The sequence below is a fragment of the Cupressus sempervirens genome, chromosome 10 (genome assembly GCF_028749045.1).
Source record: "Cupressus sempervirens isolate cs-2001-9-10 chromosome 10, ASM2874904v1, whole genome shotgun sequence".
Classification (NCBI taxonomy): domain Eukaryota; kingdom Viridiplantae; phylum Streptophyta; class Pinopsida; order Cupressales; family Cupressaceae; genus Cupressus; species Cupressus sempervirens.
In genome coordinates, this window is record NC_143127.1 from 181390064 (window position 1) to 181409804 (window position 19741).

The 19741-nt window shown below is 34.8% G+C and overlaps 1 protein-coding gene across 2 annotated transcripts in view; it reads left to right on the top strand.

The window, feature by feature from the left end:
• The window catches only part of LOC149533232 (Saccharopine dehydrogenase), a 131718-nt gene extending 119228 nt beyond the window's left edge, over positions 1-12490 (top strand). For both annotated transcript variants that reach the window (XM_089805429.1, XM_089805428.1), the window contains exons 9-13: positions 10630-10731; positions 10875-10939; positions 11573-11654; positions 11790-11869; positions 12246-12490. In XM_089805429.1, coding sequence (XP_089661555.1) covers positions 10630-10731; positions 10875-10939; positions 11573-11654; positions 11790-11869; positions 12246-12306 — 390 coding nt within the window. In that variant the 3' untranslated portion in view covers positions 12307-12490. The remainder of the gene's footprint in view (positions 1-10629; positions 10732-10874; positions 10940-11572; positions 11655-11789; positions 11870-12245) is intronic.
• Positions 12491-19741: the final 7251 nt, after the last annotated feature.

A 19741-nucleotide genomic window follows, 5' to 3' on the forward strand; every position in this document is an offset into this window, starting at 1 on the left:
CGTGGGTGAGGAGAATGTGGTGCAGATAGTTACAGATAATGTAGCAAATTAAGTTTCTGCAGGAAAGCTTCTTATGGAGAGACACCTTCACATATTTTATACCCCTTGTGCTGCTCACTGCATTGACCTCATGTTAGAGGATCTTGGTAAACTCCCTTGAATAAAAACAATTATAGAGCAAGGAAGGAGTGTATGCAAATTCATATATAATCATACATGGGTCCTCAACCTCATGAGGAAACACAATGACCAAAAGGAGTTGTCTCCTCCAGGGGTCATTAGATTTGCAACCAATTTTCTCACATTGAAATCTTTGCTTGATTCAAAGGGAGGTTTGAGACGCATGTTTGTTAGTGAGGAGTGGATTGCATCATCATATGCAAAGACCATTGCAGGGATTGATGCAGCTGATCACGTTTTTGGTGAGGCTTCCTTTTGGACACCTATTGCTAATATTGTGATGGTAATTTTTCTTTTTATCCTCATTTCAACTTTATTTTTTTTATGAAATTATGTTATAAATTATTGTTCATTTTTTGAAGAAAAAACTTAAAGTTGATTATTTCTCTTCCAACTTTCATAATGATTGCAGTTTGTAAAGCCGCTTGTTGTTCTCCTACGAACTGCTGATGGAGAGAAGCTCTCAATGGGCTATATTTATGAGGGCATGGTTAGGGTGAAGGTAGCCATTCGCTCTTTTTTTGCAGGGAATCGAGATAGGTATGGGCCTATATGGGATGTCATTGATAGACATTGGCACAATCTACTTCACAAGCCTATACATGCAGTGGCCTACTTCCTTAATCTAGCATACCAATTCAGCCCACATTTCAAGGCTGATGATGACGTGTGGAGTGGCCTCTACAGTGTTGTAAAGAGAATGTCGCTTGATTCAAGAGTTGGAATAATTGTAGTCTGTGAGATTGAGTTGTTTAAGAAAGCTCAAGGGGACTTATTTGCACAAGAGTTGTGCAAGAAAAATAAGACAGAATTGATGCCTGATAAAAATCTTTGATTCTACATCCTAATTTCTAATTCTATTACCATTTTAATTTGGGAAAATCAAAGTTATTGATATAATTAAAAATTTTCTTGTTTCAGATGTATGGTGGGAGATGTTTGGCACAAAGGTGCCAAATTTACAGAGGATTGCAATTCTCATCTTGAGTCAGCCATCTAGTGCATCAGGATGTGAACATAATTGGAGTCTATTTGAGCACATACACTCGAAGATGCACAATAGGTTGGCAATGAAAAAATTGAATGGTCTTGTCTTTGTTCACTATAGCCTTCGCCTGCGCCATAGACAAATCTTGGGCACTGATACATCACCAATTGTATTAAAGAATGTTAATCCACTTATAGAGTGGAACACAGATATTGTTGATCCTATCTTCAGTGATGAAGATGTGGAGTGGGTAGATTAGATGGATCGGGAGGCTGAGGCAGTAGCGATGGCACTTGAGGAGGCTAGAGCTGAGGAGAGTCAGGAGACAGAGTGTAGGACCCTGAGGCTAGGAGTGATGGGTCCAAGTCTAATGATGAGGATTATGTCAGTGAGGATGAGGATGATGATGAGGATGAGGATGAGGTTCAGCCTCAGACACAAAGAGAAAGAATGGCTCTACAATCTTCCATGACTTATCTTAGGCGTACTCGTAGGAGGACATAGACTACTATAAGCCTTAGTCTTCTAGTTGTTATTTTTTTTGATATATGTTTTGAACTTTTGATACCATGGATTTCATAATCCATGAATATTGTAGACATTTGAGCTAATAGTTATGGATCCGAGTCTAATGATGAGGATTACGTGGGTGAGGATAAAGATGATGATGAGGTTTAGCCTCAGACACAGGGAGAGAGGATGGCTCTACAATCTTCCATGACTTATCTTAGGCGTACTCGTAGGAGGACATAGACTACTATGAGCCTTAGTCTTCTAGTTGTTATTTTGATATATGTTTTGAACTTTTGATACCATGGATTTCGTAATCCATGAATATTGTAGACATTTGAGTCTTTGACATTGGAGTGACACTATGTTTATTATGCTTTATACTTTATAATTTATATTTTGTTATTCAATTTTTTTTCTTTCAAAAATTTGCTTATAAACTTATGTGATCTATGCAAAATTGTGTATGTGTATTAAGTAGCTTCTATTTATCTCAATTATTGTGTATTTGATGGTAATTGATTGAAAGATGCATGAAACAATCTTAAAATCCTTAAAAATCTTTGAATTTCATGGGATTTTCAATTTTTTGAGTCCTTGCCGAGTCCAGTCGCTGAGTCCAAGTCCGAGTTAGATTTTGACTTTCTGAGTCAGAGGTGAGTCCGAGTTCCGTAACTATGGTTCAAATGATACCACATGCTTATAAGATTTAGATAGATATAGAGTATCGATCTATGCTTATTCATCTTAGTTGATGATGTTAGATATGTTATCTCTCAGTATGATTATCAAGTTAAGAGGGAGTGTTAATTATGTAACTTTGATCTCATACTGATCTGATTGTACAAATTGTACAACTCTAGCACAAAGTTCCTTTGAAGGGATTGGCCTCTTATATAATCTAATCTAATCGGTGTCTATTTGGAGAAGATATTATAATGTTATTATGCATAGTTTTAGTTAGTATCTTTACTAACTAATATGTTTCCTTGAAGACACCGATCTTCGCAAAGATATTCTCTAATTATATTGGGTGGACTTGGGAGGAGACATGTCCTTTCTAAGGACATGCGTCTTGAGTGCAATATAAAGATAAGGTAAGGATGAGGTTAGAGGACACACAAGAAACAATTAAGTCTGCTCCTCTACATAACTGCCTTGTACGATTTATTGCATAGAAAAGAATATGTTAAGAATAATTATTACATGACTTGGTTACACACATGACTTGGTTACACTTTTGGACAGAAACTTAACAGGATATGCGAAAACAACAATAGGAAGGGGATGTCTAATGCACAAATAGTAGGATATACAAAAAAAAAAGAAGAGGTTGATAAATTGATTAGAATATCAAAACAAACTTCTTATCAACCTCCATCTGGAAAGAAAAAATGCAGCTTGCCCACTGAAATAGTCGTATCCTCTAAACATCCATTCTTGCAAGTACCTATACCAGAAGTGAAAGAGTAAGAAGTAGAAACTACCATCCGCAAAAGAGGTCCATTGGACATGACATTTAAAATGGAGGCAAGAGAGCTTGCTCACTCAAGCCATTACACATTGTCTCTTTGCCAATGATTGTCCTTTCAGCTTGGTTAGATCACTATATTGGAAGGAGATTTTGGGAGCCATCAATCAAACAGACCCTAGGAATGAAAAGGTGTGTACCACCCTATGGCAAAAAGAGAGGACTTCTCTAGAGAGATATCTTCAACCAATCAGAAATTCATGGGAAACTTTGGGTTTTTATATTGTTTCCAAGAAAAACACTTTAAAATAAAATTGTTGGACTTTATTTGTGTGAGATTTATTTGGGTTTTATTTCTATTAGTTTAGTATCAGAGACAGGACACACAACTATGGAGGTAAATAGACTGTTTTTAAAATTTTATGAAGTAATGCTTGCACTCTAATGAGGTGCAATGGTTACGCTAATGGCAAGAAATTGTCCATTGATTAGTGTGATTGTAGTGTCAAATGAAAATATTGTCATTGATATCAAAGATGGACAAGATACTTAGCATTATCAATGTCAAAGGAAATTGAAGATAATTGAAATGTTTGTATTTGTCATATAGATAACTAGATGGAAGTCAGAAAGAGGATAAAAGCTCACAACATTATTCTAAATGGCATGGGTGACATTGGAAGAGAAGAGTGTATTGCTAGTCATTGGTATGGAGAATAGCTGGGGACTAACTTCATATACGAGAAAAAGTTGAGGATTGCAAAGTTGATAGGTAGCAAGTAACTTTGGAGAAGAAGAACATGACTTGGTTAAGGAGAAGACTAAAGGTAAAGATGAATGGGAGACCATTTATGTTGAAAGAAAAATAACTATACATTGGAGGCTATAACTCAAAGGAGAGTGAGAAAATAATAATAAAACAAAAAAAGAGAACTGGAATTTCAAGTTGTTTGAAAAGGCGTGATTCAGAAAAATAATTTGGTTCATATTTATTATAAGACAAAAATAGTTTTATTGGACAGTGTGAATACCTAACAGCAATACAGAAACGGATGGTGATGAAAATCAATAAACAAAGACTTCTTCAGCAGCATATAGTGATCATATTTAAGCAAGCTACAATAAGTGGATAACATCGAAGGACCTGTGGGACAAGCAATGAAGATGGCTGACAATATATAATGTCAGAGTTTAATACTGAGTTATACATGGTTGAGCAATATTCAAAGTTGTGCTACCATTAACCAACTTGTTTCAGCAGAGATAATACATTTTATTTAAAGGATATAGTTATCCAAATCAATGCAAGGGCCATTCCACATCAAACACAGAGCACAAATTAAATTTAAAAGTGCCACATCATTAAGAAGAAATTTATTTGAAAGCATACATTGGAATAGTTATGTGCGACAATGATATTGACAAATTTGAAAGATTGAATGTTTAAACAACAATCAGTTCTAATGTTCCTGAATAGTCACAGGAATTGTTTCTTTAATCATGGCTAAGCATTAAACAAGGAAAGAAATTGTTGATGATGCCAAAAGACCCAAGAGCTTGTGAGAATCATCTTGGAAGATATGTACAGGACAATCATTTGATGACATCAGAATTAAGGAATGACTAGAAGGAGACGAAGATATGGTTAAAGACTAGAAAGACACAAAACTTAGATACTATCAAGGTTGATGGTTCCTAGTATGTAGACCCAACGACAATCATTATGCATCGAACATGTATTTTTCACCGTTTATAAAAACTACAGATCAAGCCATGAACAAGAGTGAACCATATCCAGTGACAGTGATTGAAGCAATGAACATGGTTAAAACAAAATAAGTAAGACAGAGCCCTGAGACAATGATTCAATATGAATGACCCAAAGTAGTCATAGTATTTGAATTTATATAGCCTGTGTTATTGGCAGTGTTTAATAATGAAACAAAAGATACTATTCAGTCAGGCCTCAATGGCTTTGACGACAATTGATATGAAGACGGAAGCATGAAAAAATTGGTAATATATGCAAAAGATATTCAAATACCTTATGGCAGTCTGGTTAGATGTAAACACAGATGGCATAAAGAGCTCCAAGTTAGCAGCTTGAATAGAGATTTATTTAAGCAGATGAATCAACGTTGTTTATACAACAAATATATTCTATATTAAGTCGGTGATATGTTTCAAGAAGACCTAATGAAATGAATAAAGGGATGATGAATTAACCACAAAGAAAATGTGCGATCAATTAACCACAAAGGAAAGGTGCAATCGGCTTAAGAATAGAATCAAAGTGAAAAGTGCAATTATAATAAAAAGGAAGGTGGTGTTTATTTTTGAAGAGATATGTATTTTCATTTGAAGAGGCGCGATCACTAGAAGTAAAAGATATATATGGAGATGCATTTTGAAAGTAAAAATAGTGCAAGAAGTATAGTGTGGAAGTAGAGTAGTGGGAAAGATAATGAGTAAAAAGCAATAGTGTGTACCAAATGAAGAATATCTATAAAAAGGTAAAAGATGAATGCAGCGATAAATGGGTGGAAAATAGAAGCAAAACAGAGTGGTGTGTGAAGATAGAAAAGGTGTGAGTTGTGAATGAGAGATCAGATGAGAAGAAAGTAAATATGTATTAAAATATTAAAAGAAAAATAAGGAAGGGTGTTGCTCTATTGACAAAGAAATAAAGAAAGGTATTTATAGATATAAGAACATACATACATACATACATACATACATACATATATATATATATATATATATAAAATTGGATTGAAGAAAAATGGAAGATCCCAAGCATGGAGAAAAATAGTTGTGCTAGAAATATATTTATTATTAGTTGAGTAAGCAACATTGTCAGGGTGGAAGAACAATTTGTGTGCAATAATTTGGTGCTTGCGAAGACAAACAGAGGGAGTTGGTGCTTCCAGTACGTCAGTGCCTGCGAAATGTGGCAGTTGGAGCTTCCAGTGAGTTGGTGCTCATAAACATAAGGGTTGGAGCCTATAGTAGGTTGTAGCCTACAAAACATTGTAAAAGAACAATTTATATAAGAAAGCATTTATATGTTGTAGTTTTCTCCCACATTGGGTTTCCATGTAAATCAATGTGTTAATGTGTTCATGTGCATAATTGTTCATTTCAGCATTTGAAGTTAATTGTTTGGATAAAAGTTGTAAATTGGCGAATTTCTTATTATACTGATTTACCCTCCCCCTCTCTCAATATAATTGTGTGCTCTTCAGTGTCTGTCAAAGGGGTAATGTTTTTTAGGGCAGTTGATTGTGAAAGGAAAGTGAAAGTTGCGCAATTAATTTCTAGATTCACATTTAGGCCATAGAAATGGTGGGTAGAGAGAATGTGGTCCAGGTGATTACGAACAATGTGAAAAATTGTAGTGGTGCAAATGCTTTAGTTGAGAGCCAATGTGGTCATACTTTTTGGACACCATACACCGTACACTCCCTCAACTTGGTGATGCAACAAATTGGCAATCAAATAGATTAGGTGCAACAAATGTACTAAGAGGGGGAGGAGATATAGATGTTTGCGACAAACCATCAAATGTCAACCAATATTTACATCATTCTCCAAATTGAAGTTGTTGAATGTAAACTATAATTGCTAAATTTTATTTATTTATTTAATTTTAATAAATTTTATGTAGTGTTCAGTTATCAAATTGTACAAAACTTTGTTTAATATTTATTGACATATTGTTATTAACTTGCTTAGGTTGCTGAGACCCAATTTGCATCTCATACTATTGTTATGAGACGACTTGTCAAGGTGCAAGAGGTATTGAGCCAAATGGTTATTTCCAACCAATGGGGTGTATGGAAGGCATTGATCTTAGATTGTAGTTGGTGGGTTCGTGTGCAATTTGTTTGAGGTTTAATTGAACCTATAGTGACTATGCTTTGCTCTACTAATACAGATAAACCTTGTTTAAGGAATATTTATGAGGGTATGGACACAATGGTAGAGAAGGTAAAACTTGTCATACAAACACATGAGAATGACCCTAGAAATTGTGAGACTTCATGCAATAAGGTGGAAACGATCATTTATGATCGTTGGGAAAGGATGACCTTGCATATGCCCCATCTCCAAGGTACTGTAGCGAGGAAATACTTGCTGTGTAAGATAGAGTAGTATCATATGTGGATGAAGAAATTACTAGGTGCTACAAAGCTTTTGAAAAACTTGAAAGATGAAGAAATGCATGAAAAGATTAGGACAAAATATGGCTTATTTGCCTCAGGCCTAAAACTTAGTTCAATAGCAATATGGGACCAAAAAAAAAATGGGAGAAATCACATGGTGGTACCTTTAGGGTTAACCATTTAATCATCTACAACCTCTTGCAATCAAGGTCCTCTTATGTTTTATTTTATTTTATTTTTTCTGTTTACCACCTTGTTTCAAGGATGTTTATGAGGGTATGGGCACAATGGTAGAGAAGGTAAAACTTGTCATACAAACACATGAGAATGACCCCAAAAATTGTGAAACTTCATGCAATAAGGTGGAAATGATCATTTATGATCGTTGGGAAAAAATGACCTCCTTGCATATGCCCTATCTCCAAGGTACTATAGCGAGGAAATACTTGCAATGTCAGATAGAGTAGTACCATAGGCGGATGAAGAAATTACTAGGTGCTACAAAGCTTTTGAAAAACATCCAAGATGAAGAAATGCATGAAAAGGTTAGGACAAAATATGGCTTATTTGCCTCAGGCCTAAAACTTAGTTCAATTGCAATATGGGACCAAAAAAAAAGGGAGAAATCACACGGTGGTACCTCTAGGGCTAACCATTTAATCATCTACAACCTCTTGCAATCAAAGTCCTCTTTTTTTTATTACAAGAGGTTGTATATGATTAAATGGTTAACCCTAGAGGTACCACCGTGTGATTTCTCCCATGATTTTTTGGTCCCATATTGCAATTGAACTAAGTTTTAGGCCTGAGCCAAATAAGCCATATTTTGTCCTAGCCTTTTCATGCATTTCTTCATCTTGGAAGTTTTTCAAAAGCTTTGTAGCACCCAGTAATTTCTTCATCCGTATATGGTACTACTCATAGCAAGTATTTCCTTGCTATAGTACCTTGGAGATAGGGCATATGCAAGGAGGTCATCTTTTCCCAATGATCATTTCCACCTTATCGCATGAAGTTTCACAATTTCTGGGGTCATTCTCATGTGTTTGTATGATAAGTTTTACCTTCTCTAGCATTGTGTCCATACCCTCATAAACATCCCTGAAACAAGGTTTATTTGTATCAACAGAGCAAAGCATAGTCATTATAGGTTTGATTAAACCTAAAACAAATTGCACACGAACCCACCAACTACAATCTAAGACCAATGCCTTCCATACACCCCATTGGTTGGAAATAACCATTTGGCTCAATACCTTTTGCACCTTGACAAGTCGTCTCATAACAATAGTATGAGATGCAAATTGGGTCTTAGCAACCTAAGCAAGTTAATAACAAATAGTCAATAAATATTAAACAAAGTTTTGTACAATTTGATAACTGAACACTACATAAAATTTATTAAAATTAAATGAATAAATAAAATTTAGCAATTACAATTTACCTTCAACAACTTCAATTTGGAGAATGATGTAAATATTGATTGACATTTGACGGTTTGTCGCAAACATCTATATCTCCTCCCCCTCTTGGTACATTTGTTGCACATAATCTATTTGATTGCCAATTTGTTGCATCACCAAGTTGAGGGAGTGTATGGTGTATGGTGTCCAAAAAGTATGACCACATTGGCTCTCAACTAAAGCATTTGCACCACACAATTTAATGCATAATATTCTTCTAATTTGCTTTTCATTTTTATGTTTAGTTTCTTGAACACTATCTAGGTTGCAAGTTCCTCTACGGCTGAACAGAATTGGGGGACATACTTCTTTATCCATTCAGTGAAGCGTAATCAGTTGGGCTAAAAAAAAGTTGAAGACTTGGTTTACTATCATACCAACTTGCATTTTTTGTCACATAAGGATGATCACTACAAGGAAGGGGCAGCCAATCTTTGGGATGTACTGCCAACTTGAATGCAATGGTTCAGAATCTTACTAGACTCACTGCAATTATAGATGATTATGATTATAATGATGATAACACAACACTTGGTACATCTAGTACAAGTGGAACTGCTTTGGGTTCAAGTGATCTTGAAGTTGCAGCAATTGGAGATGATGAGGATTTTTTTGAGAATCCTTATGATTCTGATTAGTGAAACTTGAATCTTGATTGATAAACATTCAATCATGAGCTAAATTGTGATTTTTTAATTGTAATAATTTTCTGATTTGCACTGGAATCGTGAACATAGAAATATATGATATGGCCTATTAGTTATTTCAATTTGGATATATGTGAACTATCAAATTGGATTTACTATCTATCATGATCAATGATGAAGTATCATGTTATTTAATTCTGTATATTTCTTGCATTTCTTTGCATGTATATGAACATACATGCATATAAACACATCCAAACACATCCAGAATCCCAACAAAATAATTTTGCGCATCTACACGCCTGATTCTCACACCACATCCCCATCCACATCTGAATTGACGACTTGGGTTTTTAGGATTGGGGGGAGCCTATGCAATCTGCTCCATTCTTCCATTTTATATTAAACAGGCTTGGGGGTTGGTGATTTAAAACGCTATTGAAACCTATTCTGTTATAAATATTGGTTTCTTTCCTGTTGGTAGCTAGACTCTCTTTCAGTTGTTAACTGTTCTTTTCTTGGTATTTCTGACACCATTTTTTTGCTTCTTTTGGATGTCTTACCCAAACCACTATTAGCACAAAAAGTATACTATAGGAAACAAAAGGCAGAAGCAAGTCCTATAAGGTGCTGAAGATTACAACTTAGGTGTTGAGGATTACAACTTTCTCTATATTGTTTGGCCTGATTAAGATGAGGTCACATGGCAGTTCTGTCTGTCAAAACTGAGGATCCTTCCAACTGCAAACAACACTCCATATTTGTGAAAATCACTTGCCTCAACTGCTTGAAAATATAATAGGCAACTGAAAGTACATCAAATTTTTTTATTAGAAATAGTTCTGCATATTAGGATAAACTACTAATATTCGAAGTTTAATCTTTAGATTGGCATTCCATCTCCTATTTTTATTATGAACCTACGTAGATCTAGGAAAAGATCACCGTTCGATTTTTAGTTTTTATATGCTGTTGGCCTCATTTTCCCAATTTGAGTATCAAATGACACCAGGAAAGCAAGCTTACACTAAATTGAAGAAGCCAAAGATCTATATTACTATTTCATTGAAAATGTATTTAACATATGCATTAACCCATATCTTTATTTCTTTTAAAAACTCTTATAAGTTGAATTTTTTCTCACCAAAAGATTTCTGTTGTGTAGCATGTATTCAAAAGTTATCGATCTTCTTTGCATGTGCAGGAATTTTTAAAGAACAGAGAGAAAGTCCAAAACTTTGCCGAGATAACTATACCAATTGTTCGAGCAGTTGATAAATTTTCTGGTGAACTCATGTCAATGAGGGTATAGGCTTTTTCACATGTAAATTATTTATTGATGGAAAGCACTGAGCAATATACTCAAGGTTCTTTTAATATCTAAAATGTTAACAGTTTCATTTTAAAATGTTTCAATTTAGATTAATTGGGATATTTGCTTGTCTACAGGTAGATCTTGAATGCACAGATGGGAGAAAAGCTGTTAGCATATATAGTCATAAAAAATTGTCAATGTATGTTTTATCACTTACGAACAAGAAGCGTAACCTCTCATTATCACTAAATCTACAATTAACAGGAATGCTATAAAACATTTGGTTTAGCTGAAGCTTATTGGATGTCTAGACATAGGTTCAAATCTGTATCTTCCAACTAAATCTATGTTACTCCGGTTTCTTCGAACAGGGGGACAAGGGGATAGGGAAACGAGTTTCAGGGATAGATTTTTTTTCCCAGAGCAGGGGACAGCAGTGAGGATGGCTATATAAAAAAATAGGGGAGTTTTAAAAATATAAGGAAATTTTACATATTCATATGAAAAAATGGATAAACCATGCTTATATACATTATAGAACCTTAACATATAATGTTTGTATTAAATAATTTAAATAGAGAGCTTACATGAGAGCAGGCGTCGAACAAATGATCAAAACTCAAGCATTATTTAAATTTTATGGGATACCCAGGGGATGAGTTTCCGAGTCTCCAGGATGACTTGTAACACCGAACTAAATACAAATTTTATGCACTTACATCTTCTGGAAGTAGTTGATGGAGAACTATAAAGTAAAATATAGTAGTTTTTATTTTCTCATTTCTAGATATTGTTTTGTGTATCTATATTGCCAACTGTTTATAATTTGCAGATCTGTAGGGATTGCTACCTCTGCATTTGTAAGAGCAGTTCTAGAAGGGAGCACTCAACCTGGTGTATGGTTCCCAGAGGAGGTATGTGGGTCATCCTTGCAACAATCGTATACAATGTTAGACTTTTGAACTTCAATTAAGTTGTCTAGACTAAATCAGCAATTAGAATTGAGAAGGTCCATCCATTTATGATATCTTTTGTTTCCTGAACTACAGCCTGAAGGAATAGCTGTGGAGGCAAGGAAGAAACTCTTAGAATGGGCTTCTGAGGGAACAATCAATTTTGTCTTGAACAGGTATAATTTTCTCAGATATATCATAGTATCTATATTTTCTTAAAGGTGAACATTTCTTGCAAAGTTCTGTTTGGTAATACTTAGAAGTTTCTTTGTATCTAGGTGCGCAATTTTATGGCAATGAAAGTGTCTAGAAACAAAATTCCAGTAGCTCATGTCATTTTAAATTTTTTTTTACTAGTTCCTTTGTCACTATGTTTACATTTCTATTTATTGATCTCACCTCTTGTAGTAGATGTCATATTTATTGGAATTTAAACTAAAAATAATATTGCTGCTGAAAATATTGTAATTTGAACGTTTGGGTCAATATTTACCATGTTCAGATAAAAATAATACTTCTTAAAATATCTTGCACGATTGTGCCCCTGAACAGGCCACCATGGATGGTTGAATCTGGTCCCAAAGAAATTGGGTTTGGATTATATATCCAATGATTAATGACTCCCACTGGAATTACTAATAGTCACTATTTAAGATTAAATTTTGTAAAGTGGCCGCTTGGTGAACTAAAGCAGTCTCATTCCAATTCATTTGTAAATTATTTTGATGGAGACTATTGTTCCTGTTTGTAGATATGTTATATTTGACTTTTTGTATGAAAATGGTTTATTTCATTTATATTACACTAAAGTCAGCATTTTCCTTATTCTCTTGCTCTTTAGTTGTTTACATCCGTTTAACCATTCTATATGAAAGAGATGAACAAAATGACAATTCTGTCTGGAAACTTTTACAAGACATTCCACAAGAATGCCTCCAAATATAATTGTACTGTTGTAATCTGGTAGACAGTGAATTTAACATCCGATGGAGTATTATTTATGATTGATTTATATTAAGTTGATCTTAAAGTTGTTCTAAGCGTAGACTTAACCACTTTTGGCAGTTAAAAAAATGTATTTACCACTAGAAAATGACAAATTTTAGAGTGTAAGTGCAATAAAAACAATGAATTTGAAAATTGTGTTTTTCATAAGTTAATGAAGGAATCCGTTGGAGCCCTTGCCATAGTAAAGGAAACTATTATACATGAAAGCTTCCTAAAGAATTACAAACAACTAGGACAAACTAAAAGGTAGTTGAATAACCCAGCGCCATGTCACAAGAGCCCTTTAAAAAAGACCCCACTATTCATCACAAATTGGGCAAATCTACCTCAAACATGTGCTAAAAGAAATTTCCTGCCCTTCTTGGAAAAAGGTAGCCTATGTGGTCCCTTGAGATCCCTCACCAATTAAGTTTTAGTTACTCTCTTTGTTATTGGTTTCGCCCCTTTACATTTTCTTGAAGGCCTACAAACAGCTTTGTTATCTTGCTTTATGTTTATTAATTGTATGCAATATCTTTTGTCCATAAATGGTCTTCTTCTTGGCAATCTCAAGTTTTTCTTAATTGCACTTCTTGTAAATCCATAAAACCCGACACCTTTGTTCCACTAGCCCCACCATGTTGCCTTTAAATGATCTAAGCCCTCATATGGGAAGGTAAACTTTCCAAGCTTGTTGTTGACCTTTAATCTAGACTCTCAAAGTTCTCAACCAAAAAATGAACATAATTTTGCCAAATAAAATCTTCATTAGAGCTTCTAAGTTGCCCCACCCATTCATGAAATTTGTAAGAATTACATTGATGCAATGAAAGAATTCTCCCAAGGCAATATCCCAAGATCTAGAAGCCCAATGGATAACACAAAAGAGTGACAAAAACATATGATCATTTGGAATCAGTAATACATAATGACAATATAAATGTGCTTGCATATATAGGCAAGGCAAGATAACTAGGAGATAAGCAAGAGATAACTTATCAACCACACTAGGTGGAATCACACATCTACCAAAAAATGGATCATTCTTCATTCTATGATGAAGTATGTGTAACATGTGCAACAATGTGAGGATGATGTGATAAGTGCACTAAAGGTGGATTTCACACAAGTGGAATGTGATAACAACTAGATCACCATCCAAAGTAGAATTTCTCCTACACCTTATGTAAGAATAAGAAGCAAACTCCTAGATGTCTAACATGCAATGAATTATCCTAAGTAAGCTTAAGTAAAGTGTAATTAAGAATTTCTGATTACACTAACGCCCACCCCCTCCCCCCCATGCCTCCCTCCCCCGCCAAGTGCAACGTAGGGGACTTAAACTTGCAATGCTAGATGACAATGCAGGATGAGTCAGTTGGAAATATTATGACTGGCTAAGTTACTAAGAGGGGAGGGGTGAATCAGTAACCAATAAAACTTTATCCTTAATTAACAATTAATGTATATTCTGATCTAATTGCATGCATGATAAATTGAAAACATTAAAGCACACATAACACTTTTGACACACAATTTTGGTGACTTGGAAACCTTCCGAATAGAAAGTAAAATTGGGGTGGGGATGATACTCACAAGCTTTAGTATTGCAGTATAAAGTTGGCCTGTTAAGGTTTACAATGATCACTTTTGATGATCTTCCTTGTTAGGAGCAATAAGGACTGCTAGGTCCACCTTGCAGAAGGATTTACAAACATACAATGAAGTATGCACTCAGTAAAGAGATTTACATAAGACTGTTAGGTCTACCTTGTTAAAGGATTTGATTGATCCACCTGTTAGGATGGAGCAGTACCTGATCTCTGATCTGCAGCTTGGTTTGTTGAATGAGATTCCTCTAAGTGTACAAATCACCTTGTCATGATAGATAAATCTTTGCTGCTCCTTATACTAATGTAGCTTTGTAATTCACTCTTCTTCTCTTCTCTGATGATTACATTACATCTTTTCGATGATTTGGATGTGATACAATACATTACATATATACCAATCCAATTACAAAATTACAAAGTCGGCCACAATACAAGTTTACACAAATATTACAAAGTCGACCAAAGTGTAGAAACTTGGGTTTTGAAGGTTGACTCGGTGAGGTTCTCATACTCGACATCTACTGTCAATGCTTGGTATCGTCATGCACTCGGTAGATGTAGAAGCTCGGTCCATACTGATGACTTCCAAGTAGTCTTGAACTCGGTCTGCACTAGTGACTTGGCGAATACTGTGAAACTCAGCATATAAACTAAATCACTTGATTCACACTGCATAGCTCGGTCAGTGCTATCACTACGAGCTTGGTATAAATTAAGTCACTTGGTTAATATTGAGTAGCTCAGTTAACACTAGACTCGCATCACATCAACTGCGAACTCGGTAAGCACTGCACAACTTGGTTTGCACTGGTAAACTCGACATACATTGAAATGCTCATTTTACACTGTTGATCATTACCTTAGTAGTAATTGCTCGACATAAAATGAAATATGTCCAAAGGACTCAGTAGCAACTAAAATGCTTGGTTATCATTGTTAACTGTACAACATGCTCGGTATGAACTTACAATTTGAATAAGTATATGTCACTAATAAAAAACATGACTAGAATGTCAATAGAGTCTTAGCTAATAGGTTGTGTTCCTGCACCTATGCACAATATGCAAGTGCAAGTGCAATGCATTGCATCTCTCATAAGTTGAGGAAGTTAGAAAACCACATGGAAAAAAACTCCCCTTAAAAGAGAGATGAATACATAAGAGAAATATCAAAGGAGTATGAGAAGGACAAAACCTCATATGAGGAAAAAGTCCCACCATAACAAAGAAGAAGAATGACAAAGTAGCCCCCCCTCAATGTAGAATGTCCATGAGTGATATATGCTCTCCAAGATAAATGTAGGAATTGATCCATAAAGAGTGAACTACATTCCTCCCCTTAGGAAGAAATAATACCATAGTTGTATGAGTGAAGCCTCTCCAATTTGTAGGAAGAAACCTCCATATGTATGGTGTCTTTGAGAAACGTGCAAGTGTCCTCATGTCAATGGCAAAGATTGCCTCTTCCAAAACTATTGAAAAAGACTAGTCAAGATCTAATGAGGATGGATGTAGAACATGTTCTAAAGACCCAAGTGTCTCCTTTGATGATAAAGAGACCTCCAAATATTGTACATAAGGATCCACACTCATTTCAACCTTAAAATAATAATCACGTGGAGAGTAGGCAAGAGGGTCAAAGTGTTCCCTAGCAACAATTGAAGAAGAATCATCCTCATCAACGAGAAGGTGTATGTCATCAATGATGTCACTAATATCAACAATGCAGGATTCCACAAACAAACCTACAATGTTTGCAAAGTAGTCATCCCCTAAAATTCTATACATAAGAGAAATATCAAAGAAGTATGAGAAGGACAGACCCCATATAAGGAAAAAATCACCATGATAAGAGAGAAGAAGAGAGACAAAGTAGCCCCCTCTAAATGTGAAATGCCCATTAGTGATAGATGCTCTCTAGGATAAATATAGAAGTTGGTCCATGAAGAGCGAACAATAATCCTCCCCCTTAGGAAGAAACAATACCTTAGGTGTATGAGAGATGCCTCTTGAATCTGTGCAAAGAAACCTCAATATGTATGACGTCTTTGAAAGTTTTGCAAGTGTCCTCATGTCAATGCCAAAGGCCACCATTTCCAAAACTATTGAAAAAAGCAAGTCAAGATCTAATGAGGATGGATGAAGAACATGTTCCAAAGACTCAAGTGTCTCCTTTGATGATAAAGAGACCTCCAACTATTGTACATAAGGATCTGCAAACATTTCAACCTCAAAAGACCAATCATGTGGAGAATGAACAAGAAGGTTTGAGTGTTCCCTCTCAACAACTAAAGAAGGACCACCCTCATCAAAGAGAAGGCATATTTCATCAATGATTTCTCCCATATTTGCAATGGAGGATCTTGCAAACAAACCTACAATGTTTGTCTAGTCATCATTTCGTGAAATTGTATTTGGAAGATAAGGTGTACCCAGTTGTATTGAATTGCATGAACCTATCACATTAGCAATGTATGCATGTAGAAGTCATTAATGATATGACCTTGTACTTCAATTGTTCGAAGGATCCACCACAAGTAAACCTTTTGAATCAAGACTCTAGCAAGCCTAACAAGGTCTAGTTGAAGATGGAGTATCATTAACCATAATTGGACCCAAACAAAGTGTAATCCTACAAGTTGAGGTTGAGGTAGAATTGTCACTTGAGTCACTAACATCACCATCCACAATGTTTGATGGAAGAGGAGTATAGGCCAAGCCAAGAGAGCTTTCCTCAAAGTGAACACTCCTATCTATGAATATCTCATGAGTCTCAAGATGCATAAGTCTATATGCCCTAAAACCTTTAGGATGTGCAACAAATATGCAAGTCCTACTTTGATATTCTAATGCCTTGTGTTTCCATGGAGGTATGTGTACCCAAGCCGAACAACCAAAGACTTTGAAGTGTCCTTTGGACTTCTTACACACCAAACCTCAAAAGTAGTAATTCCATCCAAGGATTTATGTGGAACTCAATTTTCATTATGATTGGCACAACTTATATCTTCTACCCAAATTGATCGATCAAGAGACAACATGAATCATGTAGCTATCCATTTCCTTCAAAGTTATGTTCTTCCTTTTTGCAACGCTGTTCTATTGTGGGCTGTGTGCAATTGAATGTTGAAGATCAATTCCATCAAGTGTATAAAAGTCCAGAAGTTTTGAGTTCACATATTCCCTTACATTATATGTTTATATCTTTGACTGATTCTCTACATGAGCCTTGAAGATGAGAAAATTGTCAAACACTTACTCTTGTGACCAAGAAAGGATACCCATGTAGAGTGAGAACATTCATGAATGAAGACGACGACATAGAAAGCCTACTCAAATGATGGCACTTATCATTATGAATAAAGTCAAGAACAAATGATCCTCTCCAAGACTTTCCTTTTTCAAACTTATATTTTGGTTGTATACCCATTGAACAACTCGAACATTCATCCTTAGAAAACTTGATTGTAGATAGACCTTTGACCATATGTTTGGAGCTAAGTTGTTGAAGATAGCAATAGTTGAGATGTCCAAACCGTTCATGTCGTAACTTACATTTTGTGATTTATTGCCTTGCATTTATTCACCACAAAATGTAGGTAACAATACACAAATTTTTCAAGTACTTTCGCATTTCTCTTAGATAGTTCAATATTTAGTTGACTAATATTGATCAATCAATCGACTCCAATTCATATAATGGTCCCTTTTATTGAAGGCTTTCGTCAAGTCTTTTTCATTTTTTATTTTATTAAGCTTTTGCTTGATTTATGAGTTTTTTAGTGTGTTTTAATGCTTTTGGTCTTTTAGTTTTGTTCAAACCCTAGTTTTCGGTTTTCTCTTCAACTCGGTATATCTTAGGGCTCAATTGGGCTTGGTGGTCAAAATATATGACAATTTAGGTGCCCAAAAACTGTTACCTCGAGATGCAATTGCATATTTTAAAATATCATGTTATTTTTTAATGTTGACATTCACTTTTTAAAAAACATAACATAAATGGACTTTATGGTATGTTTTAAAGTTACTTTATCATGTAAATTTATCACTCAAATAACTATAGAGCACTTTATATTATATTTTCATGTTGAGTTGCTTTTTAAAAATTTCACTTAAGTGACTTTATTAACTATATAGTTTGATTTATTTGAGTCACTTTATGTTTTATTTAAAGCATCTAAGTTAAATATTACTTTTTGAAATGATATTTGCACACAATATATTAATTTTATAGTGTAAATATTATTTTTGACTCAATTAAGGGACATTTCCTCAAAAATCAATTAAACATGTGGTTAATTTATCAATTTAGTTATACAAATACATGTTTTTCAACCCATTTACATGTTTACATGCAATGGACCTCCAAGAGTGTGTTTTGCACTAAATATGCATGTAATAGATTTCCTAGAGTCCATTTTGCATAAAAAACCTCCTTTACATGTAATCCATTTTATATGTAATTGCATCTAGAGTCCACGTTTTTGCCTTCCAATGCCAAATATGTCAAATGCATGTTACATGTTGCATATTTTTAAAATATGTAATGAGGGTCCAAGAGTGCATTTTGCATTGTTTGCCCATGTTGCAAGTTTTAAAATACGTAATGAGGCCTTGAGAGTGTGTTTTTCTTACTCAACCTCTAAAGGCATAATTTTAAAACATGTAATGAAGCCTCTAGAGTGTGTTTTGCATACATTGACACTTAAATGCATTTTAAAACATGTAATGAGGCTTGGAGAGTGTGTATTGCAGCTTGCCTCCATATACATGTTATTTAAAACATGCAAAAACACCTGGAGAGTGTGTTTTGCATAGAGGAACAAATAACTTGTATTTTAAAACAACAAAAGCCTCTTATAGAGTGCATTTTTGCATTCCATCTCATGCATTTGTTCCTTGAGACCACAAATTTGCTCTAAGAACACAAAAACGCTCATGCTTATGCAAGGATGGGGCACGTTCTTGAAGAAAAATGCCCAGATTTTTCCATTTTAAGTTATGAATCCATCACAAGGAGGTCGTTTTTGAGTTTTAATGCATACACATGATTTTGGGACCCATGATTTTGCATATCCAAGCCAAAAACAACCTAGATTTTTACTTGAAAAATCCATAATTTTGTCAAAATGCCTAGAAATCAATGTTTGTAGCCCATGAATATGCATTGGAGGAAGAGTTTTGGTTTTTGGATGCATTATTTTCCATATGAAAATCACGTTTTTGACCTATTCTTGTAAAAATGACCTATATTTAAACAGTAAGGATGCACATTTTTTTATTGAAATTACATCAAGAACGATATACATGCAAAAATGTTTTGCATTTTGGAGGATTTGTGACTTGTATTTTGCTCATTTCTTGCAAAATCGACCATGTGTTTGAGCATATGTATTTGCATTTGCATCTTTGAAAAAGTGAAACGATATTGATTTTGAAGAAGACTTTT